The sequence below is a fragment of the Carcharhinus amblyrhynchos genome, chromosome 19 (genome assembly GCF_965287045.1).
Source record: "Carcharhinus amblyrhynchos chromosome 19, sCarAmb.v2.hapA, whole genome shotgun sequence".
NCBI classification, from domain to species: domain Eukaryota; kingdom Metazoa; phylum Chordata; class Chondrichthyes; order Carcharhiniformes; family Carcharhinidae; genus Carcharhinus; species Carcharhinus amblyrhynchos.
Genome location: NC_137342.1, coordinates 13,086,149 through 13,107,562, shown reverse-complemented (window position 1 = coordinate 13,107,562; position 21,414 = coordinate 13,086,149). Strand labels below are relative to the sequence as shown.

Below are 21,414 nucleotides of genomic sequence, written 5' to 3'. Positions count from 1 at the left end.
TAATGAGCACATAATGTAGGCTGATCACTCAATGCTGTATTTTCTATACTGCCCTTTTATGTCTTAAATGCACCCCAAAGTACACAGAGAGACTGCTTCCCAAATGGGTAGTGGGACCCAGAAATTCCGCTTTCATTTCCAGCGGATCACATTGATGCTGGTAAGGGAAAACCCAAGCTTGGCAGGGCCATCTGAATTCAGTGCTGAGTTCAGTGTGGGAACTACAAGTTTTTACAATAAATGTGAATGCTTTTGAATGGCAGAAAAACTGACTATACAACTGTCACGTTGTGAAGTTATCTAAATCCCACCCCTTTAACAATTAAAAAAGCTTGCCTCTATCAGTGTGAAGCAACAACGCCCTTCCTAGCAGTTACCATAGCTGTTTTTTTGGAATTTGAGTTAACATTATGTCATTATTAATGCTTGACTGCTTTCCACAACCTATAATTGTTTCAGCAGGAGGTCTTAATTTCAATTTAAGACCTCGTGCTGAAACAATTATAGGTTGTGGAACTCAAAAGGATTATTAAAGAATGAGCTATCTTTGACATGGGACTATGAACACATTAGTTTTAAGGGATTAAGTAGAAAGGGGATTTGATCCACTTAACATTTATCATTTATCCCCAAACACAGGCCCTTAGTGCAGTACTTCACCTGAAAGACAGCTCCTCAAATAATACAGCATAGTATTGTTAGCTAAAGTTATCTGCCCTTGGTGTCCGTTGCAGGCCATGAACCCACAATTTCCTGACTTGGAATTATCTTGTCATTTAAAAATATTTTTTTAAGGAAGGGCATCAAATTAATATTAAACTGCAGTACAAAAAAAGTTCCAACAATCTTTTCCTTATGATGTCAATATGTATCCTGCTTAACTATTAAGTTATGATATTACTTTATGTAATATTACTAAGTGACACAGTGTTACAACTCTCGCCAATTTAGCACATTTCTGCCCCCTGCCCCCAACACCACTTGCCCAATGAAATATGGACCTTATAAGGCCTGGCATTGCACAGGATAAGTTTTCACCTTTATCTCATAATGTTCATTCTACTAAAACCAATGGGATGAAAAACATTTAGTTCTAGTACAGACTGAATATTTAGTCCCCTGGGTGCCTTTGGCCTGCCAACACAGAAGTTATTTTTACATTGACCTTTTAACTAGTCACTCAGAATAGTGTGTTCAGAACGTACTCCAGGAATGTTGGCTGTTGCATCTGCTTTCTGTAGCCTGGGGGGCAGTTTTACCTAGGCCTATCAAACGACAAGAGCACAGATACTGGGGTGAGGGGGTGGGGGGGGACGGGACGCAGAATTTTACAGTCCCACCCTCCAGGGGAATCATAGCGGGCGGGACACGGATCCCATGCAAAGGTCCACTGACCTCGGATAGGATTTTCTGGTCTTGGGATGAGCATGGCCAGAAAATCCCACCCCTGGATGTCAGCACACAGCTCCCAAAATTCAAACCTGAAGGCTAACATACAAGTAACATGAATGAGAGGGAGTGAGCGATAAACAAAGAAAGTGGCTCCAACTAAAACAAAATCTAGCTGAGTGAAAAATATCAAAAGGGTCCTGGAACAAAAGACTGTTTAACTAGGGTCAAGTGAGACTCTGTTCTAACCTCCCAAAAAAACCCGTGATTAAAAATGACCATTTTTATCATGCTACTTACAGGGGCACGCATACCGACAGCCACATGTTTCTTCAATTTTGATGCTGGGAAGATTGTTGCTGCAAGTTGGTTTCTGTAGTTTCTCACAGTTCACTTTGTGGTTTGAGGAAAGGACCTCCCCATTTGGTTTACATGTGAAACTGTGACACTTATCAGGCAACACCCATTTCTCTCCAGCCTAGAACAAATGTAGTGAAGTCAGTGTTAGTATCAGTTCTCACAAGTAAATGGGGTTGAATTTCACCAGCCCTCTGGAGATGGGCTGGTCTGCAAAAGGCCACAACAAATGCAAGGTATCGGGAGGGAAGCTGAACACACTCCCGTAGCAGTGGGATATTGTTAATGGTGAGAACAGTAGCCATGATGCGGAGATGCCGGCATTGGACTGGGGTAAACACAGTAAGAAGTCTCACAACACCAGGTTAAAGACCAACAGGTTTATCTGGTAGCAAAAGCCACTAGGACGGCCTCAACCTGTCCTAGTGGTGTTTGCTATCAAATAAACCTGTTGGACTTTAACCTGGTGTTGTGAGACTTCTTACTGTGAGAACAGCAGCAACAGGCAACCAGAGGTTGGGCAGCCAATAATTACAATTGATTGGCTAATTACAGGCCACTTTCTGCACCAGGATGGGGGTGAGCTTTCTATTGTGTCTACTCAATGGCTGATGGAGTACCCAACCCCTGGCTCCAACACCATCACTTCCGGGGTCACCGCTCTGATCGCCAGCGTGCCTGACTCTTGCATGTATCAGAATGATCTTACCTGCCTTTTGAGGGCACCTTGACATGAAGGCACCACCTTCCTCTCCTTGTAGTCCCAGCAGCAGCCACTTCTAAAAGCTTTTTCATTTGACCAGTAGACTGAAAAATCAGGCTGACATTATGAAGATAGTCCTGCGGCAAACTCTTAATTGGTTGCCATGAATAACATCCCCCCCCCCCACCGGTTCGCGATGTCCAGCTCATGACCTGATTTCAGTCTTGGCACCGAGACTATCACCAAAACCTTTCTGCCGTTCTCCCTGGTGGGATCTTACAATGCTGTTGATGGCACACCCGGATTTCCCAGCAGCGAGGGGTACTTTCAATGGGAAACCCCATCGACAATGGCAGAACCATAAGATTCCGCCACCAGCGAGCGGCACGCCACCTCCCGTCACCATGAAACCCACCACAGAGAGGGAGAAAATTCCGCTCTTTAAGTGTTTAAAAAAATTCAAGCTATTATTCTTCTTAAAACCTCAAATTGTAACGTTATTCCAATTCATGCAGGCAGAATATATCATTTATAAAAATGGGAGTAATAATAATGATAGAGTATTATTTGTTGATTCTATGTGGACATTGGTTTGTAAATTAATGTTGTGTTAGCAGCTAATAGAAAAACACTATTCAGCACAACAGAACCAATCCATTTAACTCCAACTATAGTCATTGTGGCAACAATTTTAAAGGAGGATGAGAGGATACAGATTTAAGCTTAAAAGAGGGAATATGTGTAGATGCTGTAGATTTAATTGTCTTTGGAAAGGATATAAATCAAGGCAGTTGAGAGGGTTTTGAACTCTCTGCACAGGGTGCTGGCTGAGGCAAGAAAACCGGTGTGTGTCTCTTCAGTGGCCGAGTTGTCCCTTCAGAGAATCTAGGGCCCTGGTTTTCACCGTCACAATGCAGAGTGGGGCCGAAGAGAGCCACCTTGCATTGGAACAATCCTCCATCCACCTTCCCTCCCTCTCCACTGCACCCCGGGATACAGAGAACAACACCCACCTCCCTCACTCAACAGGAACCGAGGCAAGCTCCTCCCTCATGAACACAGGTAACCCACTAACCTCCCCATAACTCAGGAGCACTGGGACAAACCCCCCACACATACAGGGGACAACCCCCCCCCCGCCCCACACATACACACACATCAGGGGACACCCCCCGCACACACATAAGGGGGTCACCCCTCCACACACAGAAGGGGACACTGCCCCCCCTCACACAAAAGGTGGGGACACTGCCCCTCCCCCCACACATAAGGTGGGGACACTCCCCCACACAACAGAAGAGGACACCCCCCACCCCCCACCGGTAAGGGGACACCCCTCCCCACAAATGGAGCTCCCCAGAGGGCCCATTCCAGGCACTCCCAGGTTGGGGCTACACTGAGATTTGTGCCCCGAGCAGGTTCACCTCTGCTTACTTCACATTTTAAAATTCCTGTTATAAAATTCACTGGTGTGATGTCATGTCGCAAGGAAGGGAGGGGGCGTGGGTTCTTTACCTGGAAGGAACAAAGGGGAAGTCCTTTAAATTTATTTAAATGGTTTTGATTGGGTGGGAACCTCCCGGTGAGGGGCGAGGAAAGCCAGAAAATGGGATCTCGCCGCCAAGATTCCCATTCCTGCCGTCTCATGAGATTTTCCATTGGCATCGCCATGGGGCGAACGGCGACAGAAAATGTCTCCTGCAGTGTGTGGAAAATATTTACGTGGCACTTGGGTAGATATTAAAGGGAGTGGGCGCTCGAGTTGGTATTAATTTTTGATGACCAATCTGATAGCAAAGTACTGAACTCTTGAAACATTCTGCAGCCTCTGTTCCTTGTCTTAACCCACACGTCCTTCACAATTGGTCCCACTCCATGGTTATGGCTCCAATGGAAGCCCAGTGGAAAGACCATTTGTGAACAACTCCCACCGCACTCCTGGCCAAGTTATACGCAAGCAAGTCTGTGGAAAAGATTTGTGACCCTGTGTACGTTTAAAGAATACAACAGAGCAAATAGAACTTCATTCAGCGCAAGCGCAGACTGGTAGTGTGGGTCCATATTACTAGCATTAATGCATTCTCTTCTATGATGGAGTTTACCTGCCGTCGATTCCCTTCATCATCAATGCATTCCGGAAGGGAAGTCGCTGTGAAAGAGAAATGGAAACTGAAATTAATCCTGTTTGTGTTGGTGAAAATTGACTCTGTCTACAGTTTCCGCTGCCTTGGAAAAACAGTCAGTATAATTAGGGACCTCACCCATCTTGGATATTTTCTCTTCCACCTTCTTCCGTCGGGAAAAAGATACAAAAGTCTGAGATCACGTACCAACCGACTCAAGAACAGCTTCTTCCCTGCTGCTGTCAGACTTTTGAATGGACTTACCTCACATTAAGTTGATCTTTCCCTACACCCTAGCTATGACTGTAACACTATATTCTGCACCCTTTCTTTTCCTTCTCAATGAACATTGAGGCTTTTACCCAGGGCTGAAATGGTTGCCATAAGAGGACACAGGTTTAAGGTGCTGGGGAGTAGGTACAGAGGTGATGTCAGGGGTAAGTTTTTCACTCAGAGAGTGGTGGGTGCGTGGAGTGGGCTGCCAGCAACGGTGGTGGAGGCGGATTCGATAGGGTCTTTTAAGAGACTTTTAGGTAAGCACATGGAACTTAGTAAGATAGAGTGTAATAGGTAAGCCTAGTAATCTTTAAGGTAGGGACATATTCAGCACAATTTTGTGGGCCAAAGGGCCTGTATTGTGCTGTAGTTTTTCTATGTTTCTATGTTCTATTATGCTTTGCATAACACGCAAGAAGCAATACTTTTCACTGTATACTAATACATGTGACAATAATAAATCATATCATTTATAAAGACAATTCAGGGTCTTCTTCCAAAATATCTTCTTTTGCATCCCAACAATTACTTCACAATATTCATTTATCAGCCTCACCTGCACAGACCTTTTTGATCAACTCATCGCTAAGTGTCACCATTGTGGGAAGGTCTTCCATTTCACCCAGATGAATGATGTGATGTGACCTCTCCCCAGCTAAGGTTAGAAGTTGGTGCTCGTCATATTTTTGTCCTATTGCTATTGGGATCACTGTGACACCTAACAGAAAAGGGAAGAAGAAAAATAAGGTGACAATCAAGGAATTATCACAGAGTTCAGCTGGAGGTTGCTGAAACTCAGATTAACTGCATTCTCCAGGGTCCTGTTTACATAAAATCCATTCAGGGACTATACTGTGATTGTTAGAATTTCACTACTCTGAAAAGAAAAGTACTCATATCAATAATATGGTGCCAAAGTGTGACTGGGTGTTCTCCTACTGTTGCCTATTTTATCACATACTCAACAGAAGCAGGCTCTGACACCAAGGCTGCGATTTTCCGTTCCTGCTCGTGCTGGGTAAGTTCTGCGACGGGAATGGAAAATAGTGTGAGAACCGCAAAATTTTACATCAGCATAAATGCACGATTCAATCTCCTTCCCCCAGTGCCAGCAACATTTGAACATATTCCCAAATCATTATCAGGTCCTGCACCTGAATCATCTTCCTTCAAAAATCCATTCACGTCAGTGTGACAGCAGAATGACGTGAATCACAACTGGTCTCCCAAAGCGTGCGCTGGTGAGCGGATCTCACGGGGGGCTGAGGTGAGGGCTCAGGAAGAAGAGGGCCCTGCCACAGCTCTGCCTGGACACTGGTAGCGTCTGGGCAGTGCCCAGGGGTTAGTCAGGGGCAAGGCCCAGGTAGTGCCAGAAGAATGTTGGGGGTGGTTTCCAGGATGAAGTAGTTTGCTCTCTCTGTGCTGGGTGGCCTTTAAAAATGGTGCCCCAATCCTCAGCTGTTTAAGTCGCTGGCGGGGTGAATGCCATGATGTGGAGATACCCGCGTTGGACTGGGGTAAGCACAGTAAGAAGTCTGACAACACCAGATTTGAGTCCAACCAATTTATTTGATAGTAAACTCACAAGCTTTCGAGGTTTGCCCTTCGTCAGGTGAATGACGTCAGGTTCACCTGACAAAGGGCAAACCCTGAAAGCTTGTGGGATTACTATCAAATAAATTGGTTGGATTCAAACCTGGTGTTGTCAGACTTCTTACCGGGTGAATGCATCAGTGGCCGTCCTGCTGGTGATTCATCATAGATCCTTGACGTTTTTTTTTCCCCCAAATTGCTGCACTGTAAGAAGGAGAAAGCCAACATTGCTGTAGTCAGCTTCAATGTTGTTACCCCGCCCACTATTGGCCTTTGTTGGTTTCCAGAGAAATCCCACCCCTCCCCCACCGCCCCCGCAATCTCTCAAGTAAAATCAATCTTTCAAAGTGGGCCCGGACAACAATTCCGTTTGGAATTTTCCTTGTTCGGGTTGCGCTAAGATAAATTGAGCTGGGATCTTCCAGTGCCACCTCACAGGGGTGCGGGGGTCAGCTGAAAGTCCATTGGATGTTTGGCGGAACCAGAAGGTCCCGGCTGAGCCGGGAAATCCTGGTCCAAATAGTATCAGCGCCTGACAGCTGGAGATAAATAATGAACATTTCCTGTAGCTTAATTAATGATGAAAGAAGAATTTATACATCTCATTTCACAAGCCTAGAAAAGCCCCAAGCACTTTACAACCTATTAAGTATCTTATATGTATAGTCACTGGTGTAATGTAGAAAATAATAACAGTAAACTCACAAAAATAGCAGTGTGATTATGGTGCCTGGCCCTAGGGTCACATAACTAGACTGTTCAATTGGGAACTGAGTTGGGGCTTCACTTTAACTTGTCTGGGCTTGTCCCAGCAGTTAGATCTTGGAGACATGACTAAGCATTGAATCTGCATTGCTCTTGGGTATAGTTATTCCTGTTAATAAAGGTTCTATGTTCATTGATAACAGGTTGACCAAGTTACTACAGTGATTGTGTTTTGATGTTGTTGTTGAGGGGCAATTATTAGCCAGAACACACAAGGAATATTTCCTTGTTCTTCTTCTAAATAGCGCCATGTAATATTTTACATCTATTTAAGATGCAGCCACCTCAGTTAAGCCAAAAGATAGAACCAACCCCTCCCAAATGCAATCCTCCCCCATATGACACATTTTGGAAGAGTCATGGGGTGAGCGATCTTACCAGTTTGTCACACCGGTTGATCGACGTGGTGAGCCAGTAAGATCACAAGAGAGGCAAAAAACCAGGTTGGCACCCCGTTTCTCGCCTCTCGCAATCTTACTTGCAGCAATCTGCCGTAATAATCAACCTCACGTCCGGGAAGGGCATGAACAGTTTTTAGTATTAATAGTGAGCCCCAGGATGCAATCTTGGTGAACAGGGGCGTAGTCAATGGAGTTTGGGCCGTGATCAGTGCACTGGGAGATCGGTGCATGCACAATGGCATCCTCTAGCAGTCTGCAGCCAGCTTCCCGGCAAGAGTAGAACTCCTCCTACTGGCAGGAATTGCACTTTGCCTCATTTTTTTCTCTCAATGGCATAAGTTTTGAATTTTTCTCTTGCCAAAAAACAGGTCTGTTTTCACATTTGTTCAACAATTACTGCTCCCATAGACTTTTACAGAATAGAAAGAGGCCCTTCGACCCATCAGGCCTATGCCAGCCATCAGGCAACTTATCCTCGTCCCATTTTCCAGCACTTGCTCTGTAGCCTCGTATTCAATGGAAGTCCGGTTTCAGTGCAATTATTATTTGTTGCAGTGACATACCTGTTACCATTGCTTCTTCCGCTGCCCCATCAACACTATCCTTAGAGCTGTCAGTAACTATCACTACAGCAACCTTTGGGACACCCACTCGTGCTCCTATTGCCTCTGTTACTCCAGTCTGCATGGCGAAGGACAGTGCTTTCCCTGTGACAAATCGCAAAGACATTTTAGGAAGATATTGTCACATTTGCTTGCAGACATTCCAAGCCATTTAAAAAGGGCAAAATTCTTATCTCTGAAAAATTCAATAAGGAAACCATTTTAACATCATAGCCACTGCACCTAGTTGAGTTGGTCCTGGTATCCTTTGCTGAATATTATCAATCAGCTGTATAAGATTTTCCCTCTCCTGATTCTCATCGAAAGGAATTTCCAATGTGTTGGTCTTCCCGTATTGTATGATAGAGATATGAGTGGCATCGTCTCCTACAATAGGAAAAATGACTTAGTGAATAATAAAAATAATTCTTCATCTGATGGACATCAAACAAAACTCCTTCAGGATCTGCTGAATAGGGGGGTGGGGTTGAAGCAATGCAGCTGGAACTATAGAACCCTACAGTGCAGAAAGAGGCCCTTCGACCCATCGAATCTGCACTGACCACAAACCCACCCAGGTCCTATCCCCATATCCCTACATATTTTACCCACTAATCCCTCTAACTTATGCATCTTAGGACACTAAGGGGCAATTTTAGAATGGCCAAACAACATAACCTGCACATCTTTAGACTGTGGGAGGAAACCGGAGCACCCGGAGGAAACCCACACAGACACAAGGAGAATGTACAAACTCCACACAGACAGTGACCCGAGCCGGGATTCGAACCCGGGTCCCTGGAGCTGTGAAGCGGCAGTGCTAAACCACTGTGCTACCATGCCACTCGGTAGAATAAGAGCGACCCTTCAAAATTCCTGCTGAAATATTGGGGAAATCTGACATTCTGAAAGAAAAGAGAGGGTTTAAAGTTTATGGGCGAGATTCTCTGGCCTTCTAGCTGCCTGTTTCCCACTAGCAGGGGGTGGCGCGTTGTTTGCTAGTGGTGGGATTCTCTGGTCCTATCACTGTCAGTGGGAATTCCCTTTAACATTACCCCACGCCCACGGGAAACACAAGGATGGGGGTGCACTGCCAATCGGAGCAGAGAACCCCGCCGGCATGAAAGACTGGAGAATTCTGACCATTAGTGTCACAAGTAGGCTTACATTAACACTGCGATGAATTTACTGTGAAAATCCCCTAGTCGCCACACTCCGGCGCCTGTTCGAGTACTCTGAGAGGGAACTTATCATGGCCAACGCACCTAAACGGCATGTCTTTTGGACTGTGGGAGGGAACCGGAGCACCCAGAGGAAATCCACACAGACACGGGACAATGTGCAAAACCCCACACAGACAGCCGGGAATTGAGTCTGGGTCCCTGGTGCTGTGATTCAGCAGTGCTAACCACTGTGCCACCAGGCTGCCAGTTACGTAGGAACTCAAAATTTTTAAAAGTGTTTAAAAAGCTGAAACAGGAGCTGAAACCAAACTGAACATGCCCATTTTGTCTTTGACCAGAGATAGGATGAGAGCTGTGACACTACTCCACTTCCAGGAGGAAGGCTGGTCATTAAAATTGCTTCTGGGGGCTGTGTGCCTTCATTTAATTATAAATATAATGGTTAACCACCGTTAGCTGGACATCCTGATAAAACTGAGGCGACACAAAGGAACATACATTTTGTCATCTTCATAAACACTCCGACCATTAAGACTAAGTGAGACGGCTGCTGCTTTGTCCGCGTGTACTGGAGAACCACTGCCAGCTTTAGGTGCTGTAACAGTAACAGTGGCATGTCAGAATCAGATGGCAAAACTGCCAGTCTTTGGTTATCAAGGGTCACAGACCTTGTTTAACGAGACATAATTGGTTAAGGCAGATACGGCCATACTGGCTGGAAATTTCTGAGGGCTACACGATCAGCGAGGATCCTATGGATGTCCCCGGCAGGAAGCTGAGCCTACCTGCAGGAAGGTGTGGACCACGGATCGAGGAAGGTCTCGCAGCTGGAGCCCAGGAGTCAAGAAGAGCAGTCGCACTTGTAATCTAGTCTTAACTTGTACAGAGATATCTTTATTCTGTTAGCAATAAAGCCTTTATTATTAAAGCTGCATCAAGCCATTCTCGATCTGTCACACTCCCCGAATTTCTCCATCCTTGCAGTCACACTTACTACTTTTTGTTTCTATTATGGGCACTTATTTGAGCTGCGACTGGGCTTGCGTGGTGGCTTATTGCTTTCCATAAGGTTGATGTTCATCGCACTGACCTGTTTGGATTTTTCCAATAAAGGATTTCACAAATGTTTTCATTTCTTCAAATTCTGTCTCCCCAATACTGTCGCTGCCATCGAGGAGTAGAATAATGTCCATTGGCTCGGGGCACAGAGCTACGAGGAAGAGATAGAATTGGGTTAACATTCTCCAATCATCCACATACATTTTTCTTTAGCAGTCACATCATTTTGGAACACATTGCTCAGGGACAAAAGCTACTCTGCATAAAAAGCATGCACTCTAAAGTTTGTGCGTGAATTTTGATGAACTGACTGTATCTTACACCTTAATAAAACTGTCTCAGCAACGCAAAGTTCCTAAATGTAACAATGCAGATGGTATATTGAAATGAGATGGTGAGGGAACATGTCTTATGCTACTGAAGAAATATCAAGTTGCTTGAGTGCTGGAGGACACTGGCAAGAGTAAATAGTGACAGAAATGTGTGGGTTGGAAATTTTTCAGTAGGCTATTTTTAATAAAATGGTCAAAATGCTTAGGCAAAATGTCATTGTTTATAATTCTAATAAAATCATCAACCACCTAACATTGAAACATAGAAAATAGGAGCAAGAGTAGGCCATTCGGCCCTTAGAGTCTGTACCATCATTCAATATGATCATGGCTGATCATGCACCTTCAGTATCCCACTCCCACTTTCTCTCCATAACCCTTGATCCCTTTAGCCGCAAGGGCCAGGTCCAGCTCCCTCTTGAACATATCTAATAAACTGGCCCCAGCAGCTTTCTGTACTAGAGAATTCCACAGGTTCACAACTCATTGAGTGAAGGTATTCTTTCTCATCTCAGTCCTGAATGCCTTATCCCATATTCTTAGACTGTCATGTTGGTGTCAGTCCCTCTTTGCACATTGGGTTCTGCCAATCCATGGGCGCTCCCTAACACCCTGGTTTTTCCACCTAGAACGTAAGAGACAGAGCAGTCGACCATTCCGTCCTTCAAGCCTGCTCTGCAGTCTGATTTAGAGAATGGGAACTGCTTCGAGTCCCAAACCCAGGCACTGTTGCTACTGGGTACAGAGCCTCCAGCCAGTCAGACTATCCAGCAGCTCTGTAAGGTTGGAACCCCTCCTGAGTGTGTGGGGGGGCAGGGAAGTGCGTTCCCGACTGACATTTTGGAGAGAATGTTAGGAAATCATGCCAACTTAAAAATCCTGCCCACATCTTGCAACAGGTGCCTCATTTGTCACGGGAATAAGTCCTAATATTCAAGGCCAGTTTTACAATACAAGCTTTATGTAGAAATATTGTAACCAATTTTCATCTCAGTTGGACCCATCATTTCTACCTCAACATTTCTCATTATCATCTCCCCCTGCCTTAAATAATTACTACTTTGCTCATTTAAACTGCCTGCCCTCTACCTGGTTGGACTCTAACCTGGTGTTGTGAGACTTCTTACTGTGTTCGCCCTCTACCTTATCAGCCTTCTCCCGTCTCTACCTCTCCGGTCACCTTTTCCTTGGCTCTGCACTTGCTTAAATGTCTACTATCTTCCAGTTCTGATGACAGACCACCAATCTGAAATATTGGAGGAATTTTTCAGTCCGTCTGCTCCCACCCACAGCAGAAAATCCCAGCCCGCTGTGAGACATGTCACCGGCGAGGATGTAAAATTCGAGGAGCCAGCCAAAGTTTTTTTTATTAGTGACACAAGTAGGCTTACTTTAACACTGCAATGAAGTTACTGTGAGAATCCCCTAGCCACCACACTCTGCTGCCTGTTTGGCTACACTGAGGGAGAATTTAGCATGGCTAATGCACCTAAGCAAAACATCCTTCGGACTGTGGAAGGAAATCAGAGCACCCGGAGAAAATCCAAACCCACGTAGACATGGGGAGAATGTGCAAACTCGACACAGACAGTGACACAAGCTGGGAATTGAACCCAGGTCCCTGGCATAGTGAGGCAGCAATGCCAGCCTCTGAGCTACCTATTATGCTGATAGGATTAGGTGGCCGTGACGAGGCTCATGTGAAGTATGAAATCACCAGTATAGTTCAGCTGGACTGAATGGCCTATCCTTGTGCTAATTCAGCATCTTTCCATGTAGATTCTCAAGCTTATTCTCAATTCAAGCAACAAGACTGTAAGATGTAGGAGCAGAGGTAGGCCGTTCAACCCATCGAGTCTACTCTGCCATTCAATGAGATCATGACTGATCTGATGGGATAATCCTCAACTCCACTTTCCTGCCTTAGACCTTGATTCCCTTACTGATTAAAAATCTGTCTGTTTTCAACTAATAAAGGATTCTCACCTGATGACAGCAGGTCGAAACTGGGAGTAGTAGTGGCCATTGTGGTGGTAGCTATGGTTTCACTTGTGGTTGGTTGGCAGCAGGTATTGTAAACCTCGTCAACTATATCAATAATCTCGTCATAGTTCGTCGGCACAACTGGGAGAGGGAACTCAGCTATATCAATGTCAGGGTCAGCGACAATTGTTATCAATTCAACATCGTTTTCGGTGACCGCTTTTATTGGATTTGTGATATTATCTGAGGGGGGGTTGCTGGTTATCATGAACACGAGATCAGGCGCTTCTTCCCTTGCACCATTGTGCGTTGTTAACGTTGCTTCAATGATGTGCATTATAGCACTGCCTGTATTGGTGTTCTCCCCTCCTTTATACTTCATTTGTCTTATCCTTTCAATGACTTCCTGGTTTTTCTGAACGTTAATGAAACTGAATGCATCGTTCACAGTATCCGAGTACTGGACAACAGATACGTATGTGGCTTGCTCTGTTTCGTTGAACTTTTCAACAGTTTTAATCATGAATTCTTTGGTCTTGTTAAAGTTGCTTTCTCCCACCTTGTCTGATGTTTCCACAAGGAAGACAACATCATGCCTCTTTTCTCGACTAGGCGGTTGGGTGCTGATCATTAAATGGGAGTGCGATGGTGTGGTGGTTGTTGACGCTGTCGTTTCTGGAAATGGAATTCCGATGGTGGTAGGACTCGGGGGGCTAGCTCCACGACTACATACGTAATCTAAGATTGTCCTTTGGTATTCTGTCAATTCTCCCACATTTTTCAAAATAAATGACTTGCCTCCGGGGGATTTTCTTGTTATTGAGTCGATTTCATTTAGGTTGACACCTGACCCAATCCCCACCGTGATCACTGTGACTTTCCTCTGGATGACGTAACGTACGGCATTTTTAACAGGATTGGATGAGGTGCTTGCTGTCACAAGTATGGCTATTCTGGGAACCTTCTTCCTTGCATCCTTCCCAAAGACAAGAATCGATGTGTGTTTCAAAGCTTCAAACATGTTCGCTTTCGAACCGCCAATGTATTGCATTGTTTTCACTAACGCTTTAAGTTCTCTTACGGTCTTCTTCTCCCACAGGTCGAACTTCTTGCTGACAACGGAGTGAAACTGCAGGACCGAAACCCGAATGTTTGACTGGCCGATCTGCATCTGTTGCATCATCGCCAGTACAAATCTCTTCACACCTTCAAACTCTTTCCTTGAAAATGAGTTACTGCCATCAATCAAGAAAGCCAACTCCATCACCCTGTGGCAGCCGCCAGCTTCAGGAGTGACGTCTGTTGGCAAAGTTGATGTCGTCGTTGGTATCTGCAGAGGGCAAACCTCGCAGTGCAAGAAGGTTCCAGTACACTGGCTGAGGGAACATTGGCATGAAACAAAAAGGAATAAATAGTTAGTTCTGATCATCTTTAGTATGCATCACCACATAGACTTAAATGAAAATCATCACTATCCCATAAGCCTTGAATGAGCCACAGAGTTAACCGCACCACTGGACAGCACTAAATATGGGTCTGTGATGAGTACAGGTTGAGAATTATTCATCTGAATCACATGGTTTCTTTCCAGTGATCTTCCTTCACCTTGCCTAATGTTCCCACAAGGAACAGGACAAGCACCCCCGCTATGTGATAAACATGAGATAATGACTGGAAAACCATTTCTCAGTGCCTTCATTTTACTAGTATGAAATGAACCTTAAAGAAAGGTCACCTTTAAGAAAAAAAGGGGCCTATGAGCTGGGAGGAGTTTTGGGAGCGCGGGGGGGGAGTGGGGGTGAAATGGGTGGTGAGGAAGGGTATGAGACTCTGCAATCCCAGCACTGGACAACACTCCTCAGGGATACACATCAGGAATTTATTAGTGTGAACTTTCCACCCTCCACATACCTACACTCATATACACAAACAAAATAGGATGGATTACACAATGCAGATTATTCTTATTGCAGCTGCATCTTTTCTAAGAAACACATATTACAAAATTAGTATGTGATGCAAAGTGCATTTGAAAATGATTAAATTATTTTTAATCACCACAGAGCAAATATTTGCACAGCAGTAGCCACTAGATGTTTCTTTGGAAGGAACTCTTCAAATGCAGACAATGAAAATACAACAAAACTTTTACTCCAATTTATAAATCAAAGAAATTTCATTACTCCAAACTTGGGGCCACACCCAAGCTCCCCCACAATTCCCAACAGCTTCTTATTCACAGTGAGTCAGCTGACCATCACATCATTATTTAATTGGTTCAATGGTTTATTGGATCAGTTCACTCTTACAGCTTGTTACCATTGGTCACATTACATCCAGTACACAGTTGGCACCAGTTACATTCTGACACTTGCAAGAGCCAAAGACTGAAAGCAGTGGGTTTAATTACTCATTCTGTGACAGTCATCCTAACCCCTAACCCACATTTAAATGCGCATGGGAGTCTGAAATGTGTATTGCAACATAATGCGGTAATACAGAAGATAAAACATACCAGATCTGACATTCATCTGTCCCTTCATTGATAGTGATTGCCTGTCCATCTGGAATGCGTTGATTCTTATGGACACAGACCGGACACAATGCAGGGTCTATGCATTTCTGTGAACTCTCATCCAAAATGGTTCCTATATGTTGTTGCAGTAATAAAAAGGTGTTGAATAATGTTGCTGCAAATGCCGAGCGAAACCATTCCTTTTAAAGGCTTAAAGATGTATCCTCAAAACCAATACTGTTTGCCTAGTAGCTAAACGACAATAGTAGCTATTGCAGAGTTCAGATTATTTATTTCAAAACTTCAACAGACTTTTTAAAATTCCTTCATGGCATGTGTGCATTGCTGACAAAGCCAGCATTTGTTGTACATTCCACCTTGCACAGCAGGCTTGCTGGACTATTTTAGAGGGCATTTAAGAGTCAATGGCTGTTATTTCACCACCAATCACATTGGCAAGTTTTCCCATTCCGCGGAAATTTGGCTGGCTGTCAAGTTCTCCAACTTTGCTGCAGGGAGCATGGTGTGCACAGTGAGTAAGGGAGCACCCAACTTCATTGCTGTGGCTCTGGAGTTCCATTTTGGCCAGACTAAGTAAGGATAGCATATTGTAAAACGGTTTTTATGACACTTGACAACAGTTTCTTGTTCACCCTTATTGAGACAAGTTTTCAATTCCGGAATTATTAACTAATTATATTCTCTAAGACTTATGTTCTTGTGGAAGTTATCTTTTTGGCACTGCTCCACTAGTTATCTTCCAGCAAGAACTTTATGTCAATATGCTGATTAACTTGATTGTGTAAGAGATATTTGAAAGGAATGAAACAGCAATGAGCTGTCATATAGATAACCAATTCTTATCTAAGCTGTTCACTCCACAGAACGAAATGGACCACTCAAATTCCAGAATGCAGCTGCGACATGTACCAAAGCAGGGGATGCTCACATAAGAACATAAGAAATAGGAGCAGGAGTAGGCCATCTAGCCCTTCGAGCCTGCCCCGCCATTCAATAAGATCATGGCTGATCTGTCGTGGCTCAATTCCACTTTCCCACTTTCTCCCCATAACCCTTAATTCCCTTGCCTACCAAAAACCTATCTACCCGTGTCTTAAATATATTTAGCGAGGTAGCCTCCACCACTTCAATGGGCAGAGAATTCCAGAGATTCACCACCTTTTGAGTGAAGAAGTTCCTCCTCAACTCTGTTCTAAACTGCCCCCCCTTATCTTGAGGCTGTGCCCCCTAGTCCTGCTATCCTTTCTGAGAGGGAAGAATCTCTCTACCTCTACCCTATCCATCCCTTTCATTATCTTATACGTCTCTATAAGATCCCCCCTCATCTTTCTAAACTCCAACGAGTACAAACCCAGTCTATTTAGTCTCTCTTCATAGTTCAACGCCCTCATCTCCAGTATCAGCCTAGTAAACCTCCTCTGCACTCCCTCCAAGGCCAAAATATCCTTGTGCAAGTGCGGCAACCAAAACTGCACACAGTCCTCCAGCTGCGGCCTCACCAGTGCCCTGTACAGTTGCAGCAAGATCTCCCTGCTTTTATATTCTATCCCCTTCGCTATAAAGGCCAGCATCCCATTCACCTTCCTGATCACCTGCTGCACCTGCAGACTGGGTTTTTGCGACTCATGCACAAGGACCCCCAGGTCCCTTTGCACCGTAGCATGCTGCAGCTTTTCGCCCTTTAAATAGTAATCCCTCCTATTATTATTCCTGCCAAAGTGGATAACCTCACACTTGCTAACATTGTACTCCATCTGCCAGGTCCTCGCCCACTCGCTCAGCCTATCTAGATCCCTCTGTAGACCTTCCACACCCTCTGCACAATTTGCTTTTCCACTTATCTTTGAGTCATCAGCAAATTTCGACACCCTACACTCAGCCCCCTCCTCCAGATCATCTATATAAATGGTAAATAGTTGAGGCCCCAGCACCGATCCCTGCGGCACTCCACTAGTCACCAACCGCCAATCAGAATAGCACCCATTGATACCAACTCTCTGCCTCCTATTAGACAACCAATCCTCTATCCACGCTAACACCTTACCCCCAACTCCATGTCCCCTAACCTTCTGAAGCAACCTTTTGTGTGGCACTTTATCAATCACTTTCTGAAAAATTGAGAAACACCACATCCACCGGTTCCCCTCTGTCTATCGCACTAGTCGCATCCTCATAGAATTCCAATAAATTCGTCAGACACGACTTCCCCTTAACGAATCCATGCTGCGTCTGCTCTATCAAACAATTCTTCTCAAGGTGCCTCGCTATTTCTTCTTTGGTGACGGATTCAAGCATTTTTCCCACAACAGACGTTAAACTAACCGGCCTATAATTCCCTGCCTTTTGCCTGCTACCCTTTTTAAACAGCAGCGTAACATTAGCCGCTTTCCAATCTTCCGGTACTTCCCCGGAATCCAGCGAGGTTTGGAAAATAATCACTAAGGCATCTACTATCACCTCCGCTATTTCCTTCAGAACACTGGGATGCATTCCATCCGGTCCTGGGGACTTGTCCACCATCAGTCCCGCTAGTCGATCAAGCACTACCTCTTTAGTGACAGTAATCGCATTCAGACCCTCAACTCCTACCATCCTTCTATCTTTGATACCCGGCAAACTATTCGCGTCCTCCTCAGTGAAGACCGAGGCCAAAAAATCACACAATCATTCTTGTAGCAATAAGGGTAAAGACATATGCTAGAATTCTACTGCCTCACCCACCACTGAATCGGAGTGGATGAGGGGAAGACAATGGAAATATCCATTGACTTTGGGTGGGATTTTCCAATCTTGGGTCAAGCGAGGGCATAAAGTCCTGCCCTAGTCACTTGTACCTCAAGGATTTACTGACATGAAATAACTTGAAAAGCATAGAGGAGTTGGTCGTCTTCACCAGATGATGCCACTCAGGTCCAGGACGAACATTCCTGTCCCTTATACTGGTTTTACTTGTCTGGCATCCAGTCTTGGATGAATTGTACTCACCATCAAACATTCCCATACATGCTGTTACCTCATCGACAATCCCAACCCACTCCCAAATCAATGTATCCGACTGAACCAGAATATTTATAGCTTTGACACTTCATTTGAGCCCAAGATGAACTCCTGAGCACATATCCTGTCAACCATGAAGACTGACTATTTCCAACCTTGCAAAGAAAATCAAACATTTGTGCAGTTCTGTGTGCAGTTCTGGTCGCCTCACTATAGGAAAGACGTAGAAGCTATTGAAAGGGTACAGAGGAGACTTACAAGGATGTTGCCTGGACTGGGAGGCATGCCTTATGAAGTTAGGTTGAGGGAGCTGGGACTCTTTTCCCTGGAGAGACGAAGGTTGAGAGGCGACCTGATAGAAGTTTATAAAATGTTGAGAGGAATAGATAGGGTGGATTCTCAGAGGCTATTTCCCCAGGTTGAAATGGTCGCTACGAGAGGACACAGATTAAAGGTGCGGGGAGGAAAGTACAGAAGTGATGTTAGGGGTAAGTTTTTCACTCAGAGGGTGGTGAGTGAATGGAATCGGCTGCCGTCAGTGGTGGTGGAGGCGAACTCGCTGGGGTCTTTTAAAAGACTTCTGGATGAGTATATGGGGTTTAATGGGATTGGGGGTTATAGATAGGTCTATAGATTGGTAGGTGTTGATGTGATTGGCACAACTCGTGGGCCGAAGGGCCTGTTTGTGCTGTAGTGTTCTATGTTCTATGTTCTAAACACCCCTGCACGAACTCAACCTGTTCTGTTGCTGAAGCTCTTGGCTATTCCCTTGTTTCCTGCAACCTCGAATTCCAATGCTCTGCTTGCCTAAGGTGGAGTCGAATTGAGGTTGTGATGTGACTATCAAAATTATTCATCAAAATTGTTATCTTATTTTGGATTGAAGTGACATCACTCCACCAAGTAAATGCTTTCATTCAGGAGAGATTGTGTTCTAAATGAATGGGCTCTGGTCTGTGTTTGGCCACATGACCGGGATTTTACTGGCTCGCTCCGCCCAGCTGGTAAAATCGGGTGAGAACCAAGAAATCAGAATCATGCCTGATTTCTCAGCTCTTGTGGACTCACGAGAGCCAGATTTCTGGCGAAATCAGGCTCTCACCGAAAATGGACGAGAGGCTGAATAGATTATTTAAATTCATTATAATATTAATTTACATGATCTTAGAGAGCCTGGAGTTCAATCATCAAGGCTCACTTGCCTTTAGGATCTTGGCAGGGGAGATTCTCTCTGGTGAGGAAAACACCAGCACCCCATGAGTGGAGAACAGTTGTGTTGGCCTTGCCGGTAGAACCTGGAGGCCATTAGAGGTCCCCTGGGGAGGCCGAGGGAAAGGTGGGTGCAGTGCCAGACTGGAAAATACAATGAGCCATTCAAAAATCACTGACTTCGGCGGGAACGGAAAATCCCACTAGCGGAAAATTCCACCCACTCCATGGGGGCCCATAAAATTGAGCCCAGTATAATGAGGTTTGAAAAGTTTATTGAATTGCCTAAATAGCCAGCAAACTTAAAATATCCAGCAAGGTGGGTGCCATATGCCTGACCTGGGTGTTGACCCTAAAAAGGGTGAGAACAATATGGCATTACTTAAGACTGTTCTGCATTCAGTAACATTGTGAATTGCTAAGTCATAGTCTTTTCCCTGCGCCCCCCCCACCCGCCACACAAACTTACCTGCAGGGCAATGTGCATGACATCCCTCCACACACTTCACAGGGCAGTCTTCCTCGGCCAGGTGATGTTGGCAGGTCCTGGGGCAGGCGGGCGCACACACGTTGTATCTCCACTCGCACACATACTCTGCTTGCCCACCGTTCAGCTCCTCACAGCTCATTGCTTCCGTGCACAAAAGCAAAACACTTTAGTCAACAAGATTGTAGGGCAGCTGAAGAATACACCAATACTTTCACTCATTTACAATGAGTGTTGTCCATCATAAGTGTTCACGCATTTTGCAACTAAGGGTAAATTTGACAAATCTATTCCCGGAGCTTTGGAAAATCACAGTTGTATTCCTCGAGACTTTCTATTCATGGAAGTCCATGAATTCCTGGCCTCCACATCTCATGGAGGATCCAGGCTTATCTCCAGAATGCAGATCCATACATTAAATCTCATTTGTTTTAATTAAATTCTGCTTCTGAGATACCTAGAACCTATAATCCCCACACTGCAGAAGGAGGCCATTCGACCCACCGAGCCTGCAACGATCACAATCACACTAATTCCCATAAACTCATATATTTGCTAACACTAAGGGGCAATTTAGCATGGCCAATCAACCTAACGCACACATCTTTGAACTGAGGGAAGAAACCAGAGCACCTGGAGGAAACCCACACAGAGAATGTGCAAACTCCACACAGATAGTGACCTGAGGCCAGAATTGATGAGTGACTGTGTAATTGAGCAGTCCCAGATTGGGTGGGATAGCTTTGACTGTGGCAAAAATATTCTTATTTAAGGCCTTTGGAATAAACTGAGGTTAACAGCCTTTTAAGATATACCACAAAAACTTCCCAAAACATCTCCGGTTAATAACTCTTTGGACACTAATTTGAATGATTCACTAACTACCATTCATAGGTCATTGTTAGCCCTAAAAGCCACTATTTTTTAAAATCACTTTTAACAAGAATGTATTTTACAACTCATTTTACCAACAACTTCAATGGTGGAAATTATTCTTTGCCTACTGTAGTTGATCGCAGAATAACACAGAACATGCATTTGAACAACTTCGGAAATGATCTGAGCAAAAGACATCTAGTTTACTTACGGCATAGATTGGCTGCCCTCCACTGGACATGGATACCAAGTTGTGCACATTCGTGTGCATAGGCAGCAATAGCATTGCACAGACAAAGACACTCTCCAGTAGAGTCACAAGAACAAGTGTCATACACACAAATCTCCCAGAAAGGTTGAGGGTTGATCTTAAAAAAAGATGCAACAAGTATTTATCCTCACTTGACTTCCCTTTGTACTTTCTTTTGTGATTTATGGCTTCAAATATATGGAATGAATCTCACTAGAAAATAAACATTGGGTAATATACAACAAATCACACAATCTGTTTCTTATCTTTGGATGTATTGAGTTAGCCACTT

At 44.6% G+C, this 21,414-nt stretch overlaps 1 protein-coding gene across 1 annotated transcript in view; it reads right to left on the bottom strand.

Annotated features, from left to right (window-relative positions):
• vwf (von Willebrand factor) overlaps positions 1-21,414 on the bottom strand; it is a 136,497-nt gene that overhangs the window by 54,616 nt on the left and 60,467 nt on the right. Inside the window, exons 25-34 of the mRNA XM_080207269.1 lie at positions 21,084-21,240; positions 19,979-20,140; positions 15,283-15,415; positions 12,771-14,143; positions 10,484-10,603; positions 8,453-8,596; positions 8,171-8,314; positions 5,405-5,566; positions 4,552-4,598; positions 1,690-1,867 (exon numbers count right to left, since the gene is read on the bottom strand). Of these exons, the coding sequence (XP_080063395.1) occupies positions 1,690-1,867; positions 4,552-4,598; positions 5,405-5,566; positions 8,171-8,314; positions 8,453-8,596; positions 10,484-10,603; positions 12,771-14,143; positions 15,283-15,415; positions 19,979-20,140; positions 21,084-21,240 (2,620 nt within the window). The remainder of the gene's footprint in view (positions 1-1,689; positions 1,868-4,551; positions 4,599-5,404; positions 5,567-8,170; positions 8,315-8,452; positions 8,597-10,483; positions 10,604-12,770; positions 14,144-15,282; positions 15,416-19,978; positions 20,141-21,083; positions 21,241-21,414) is intronic.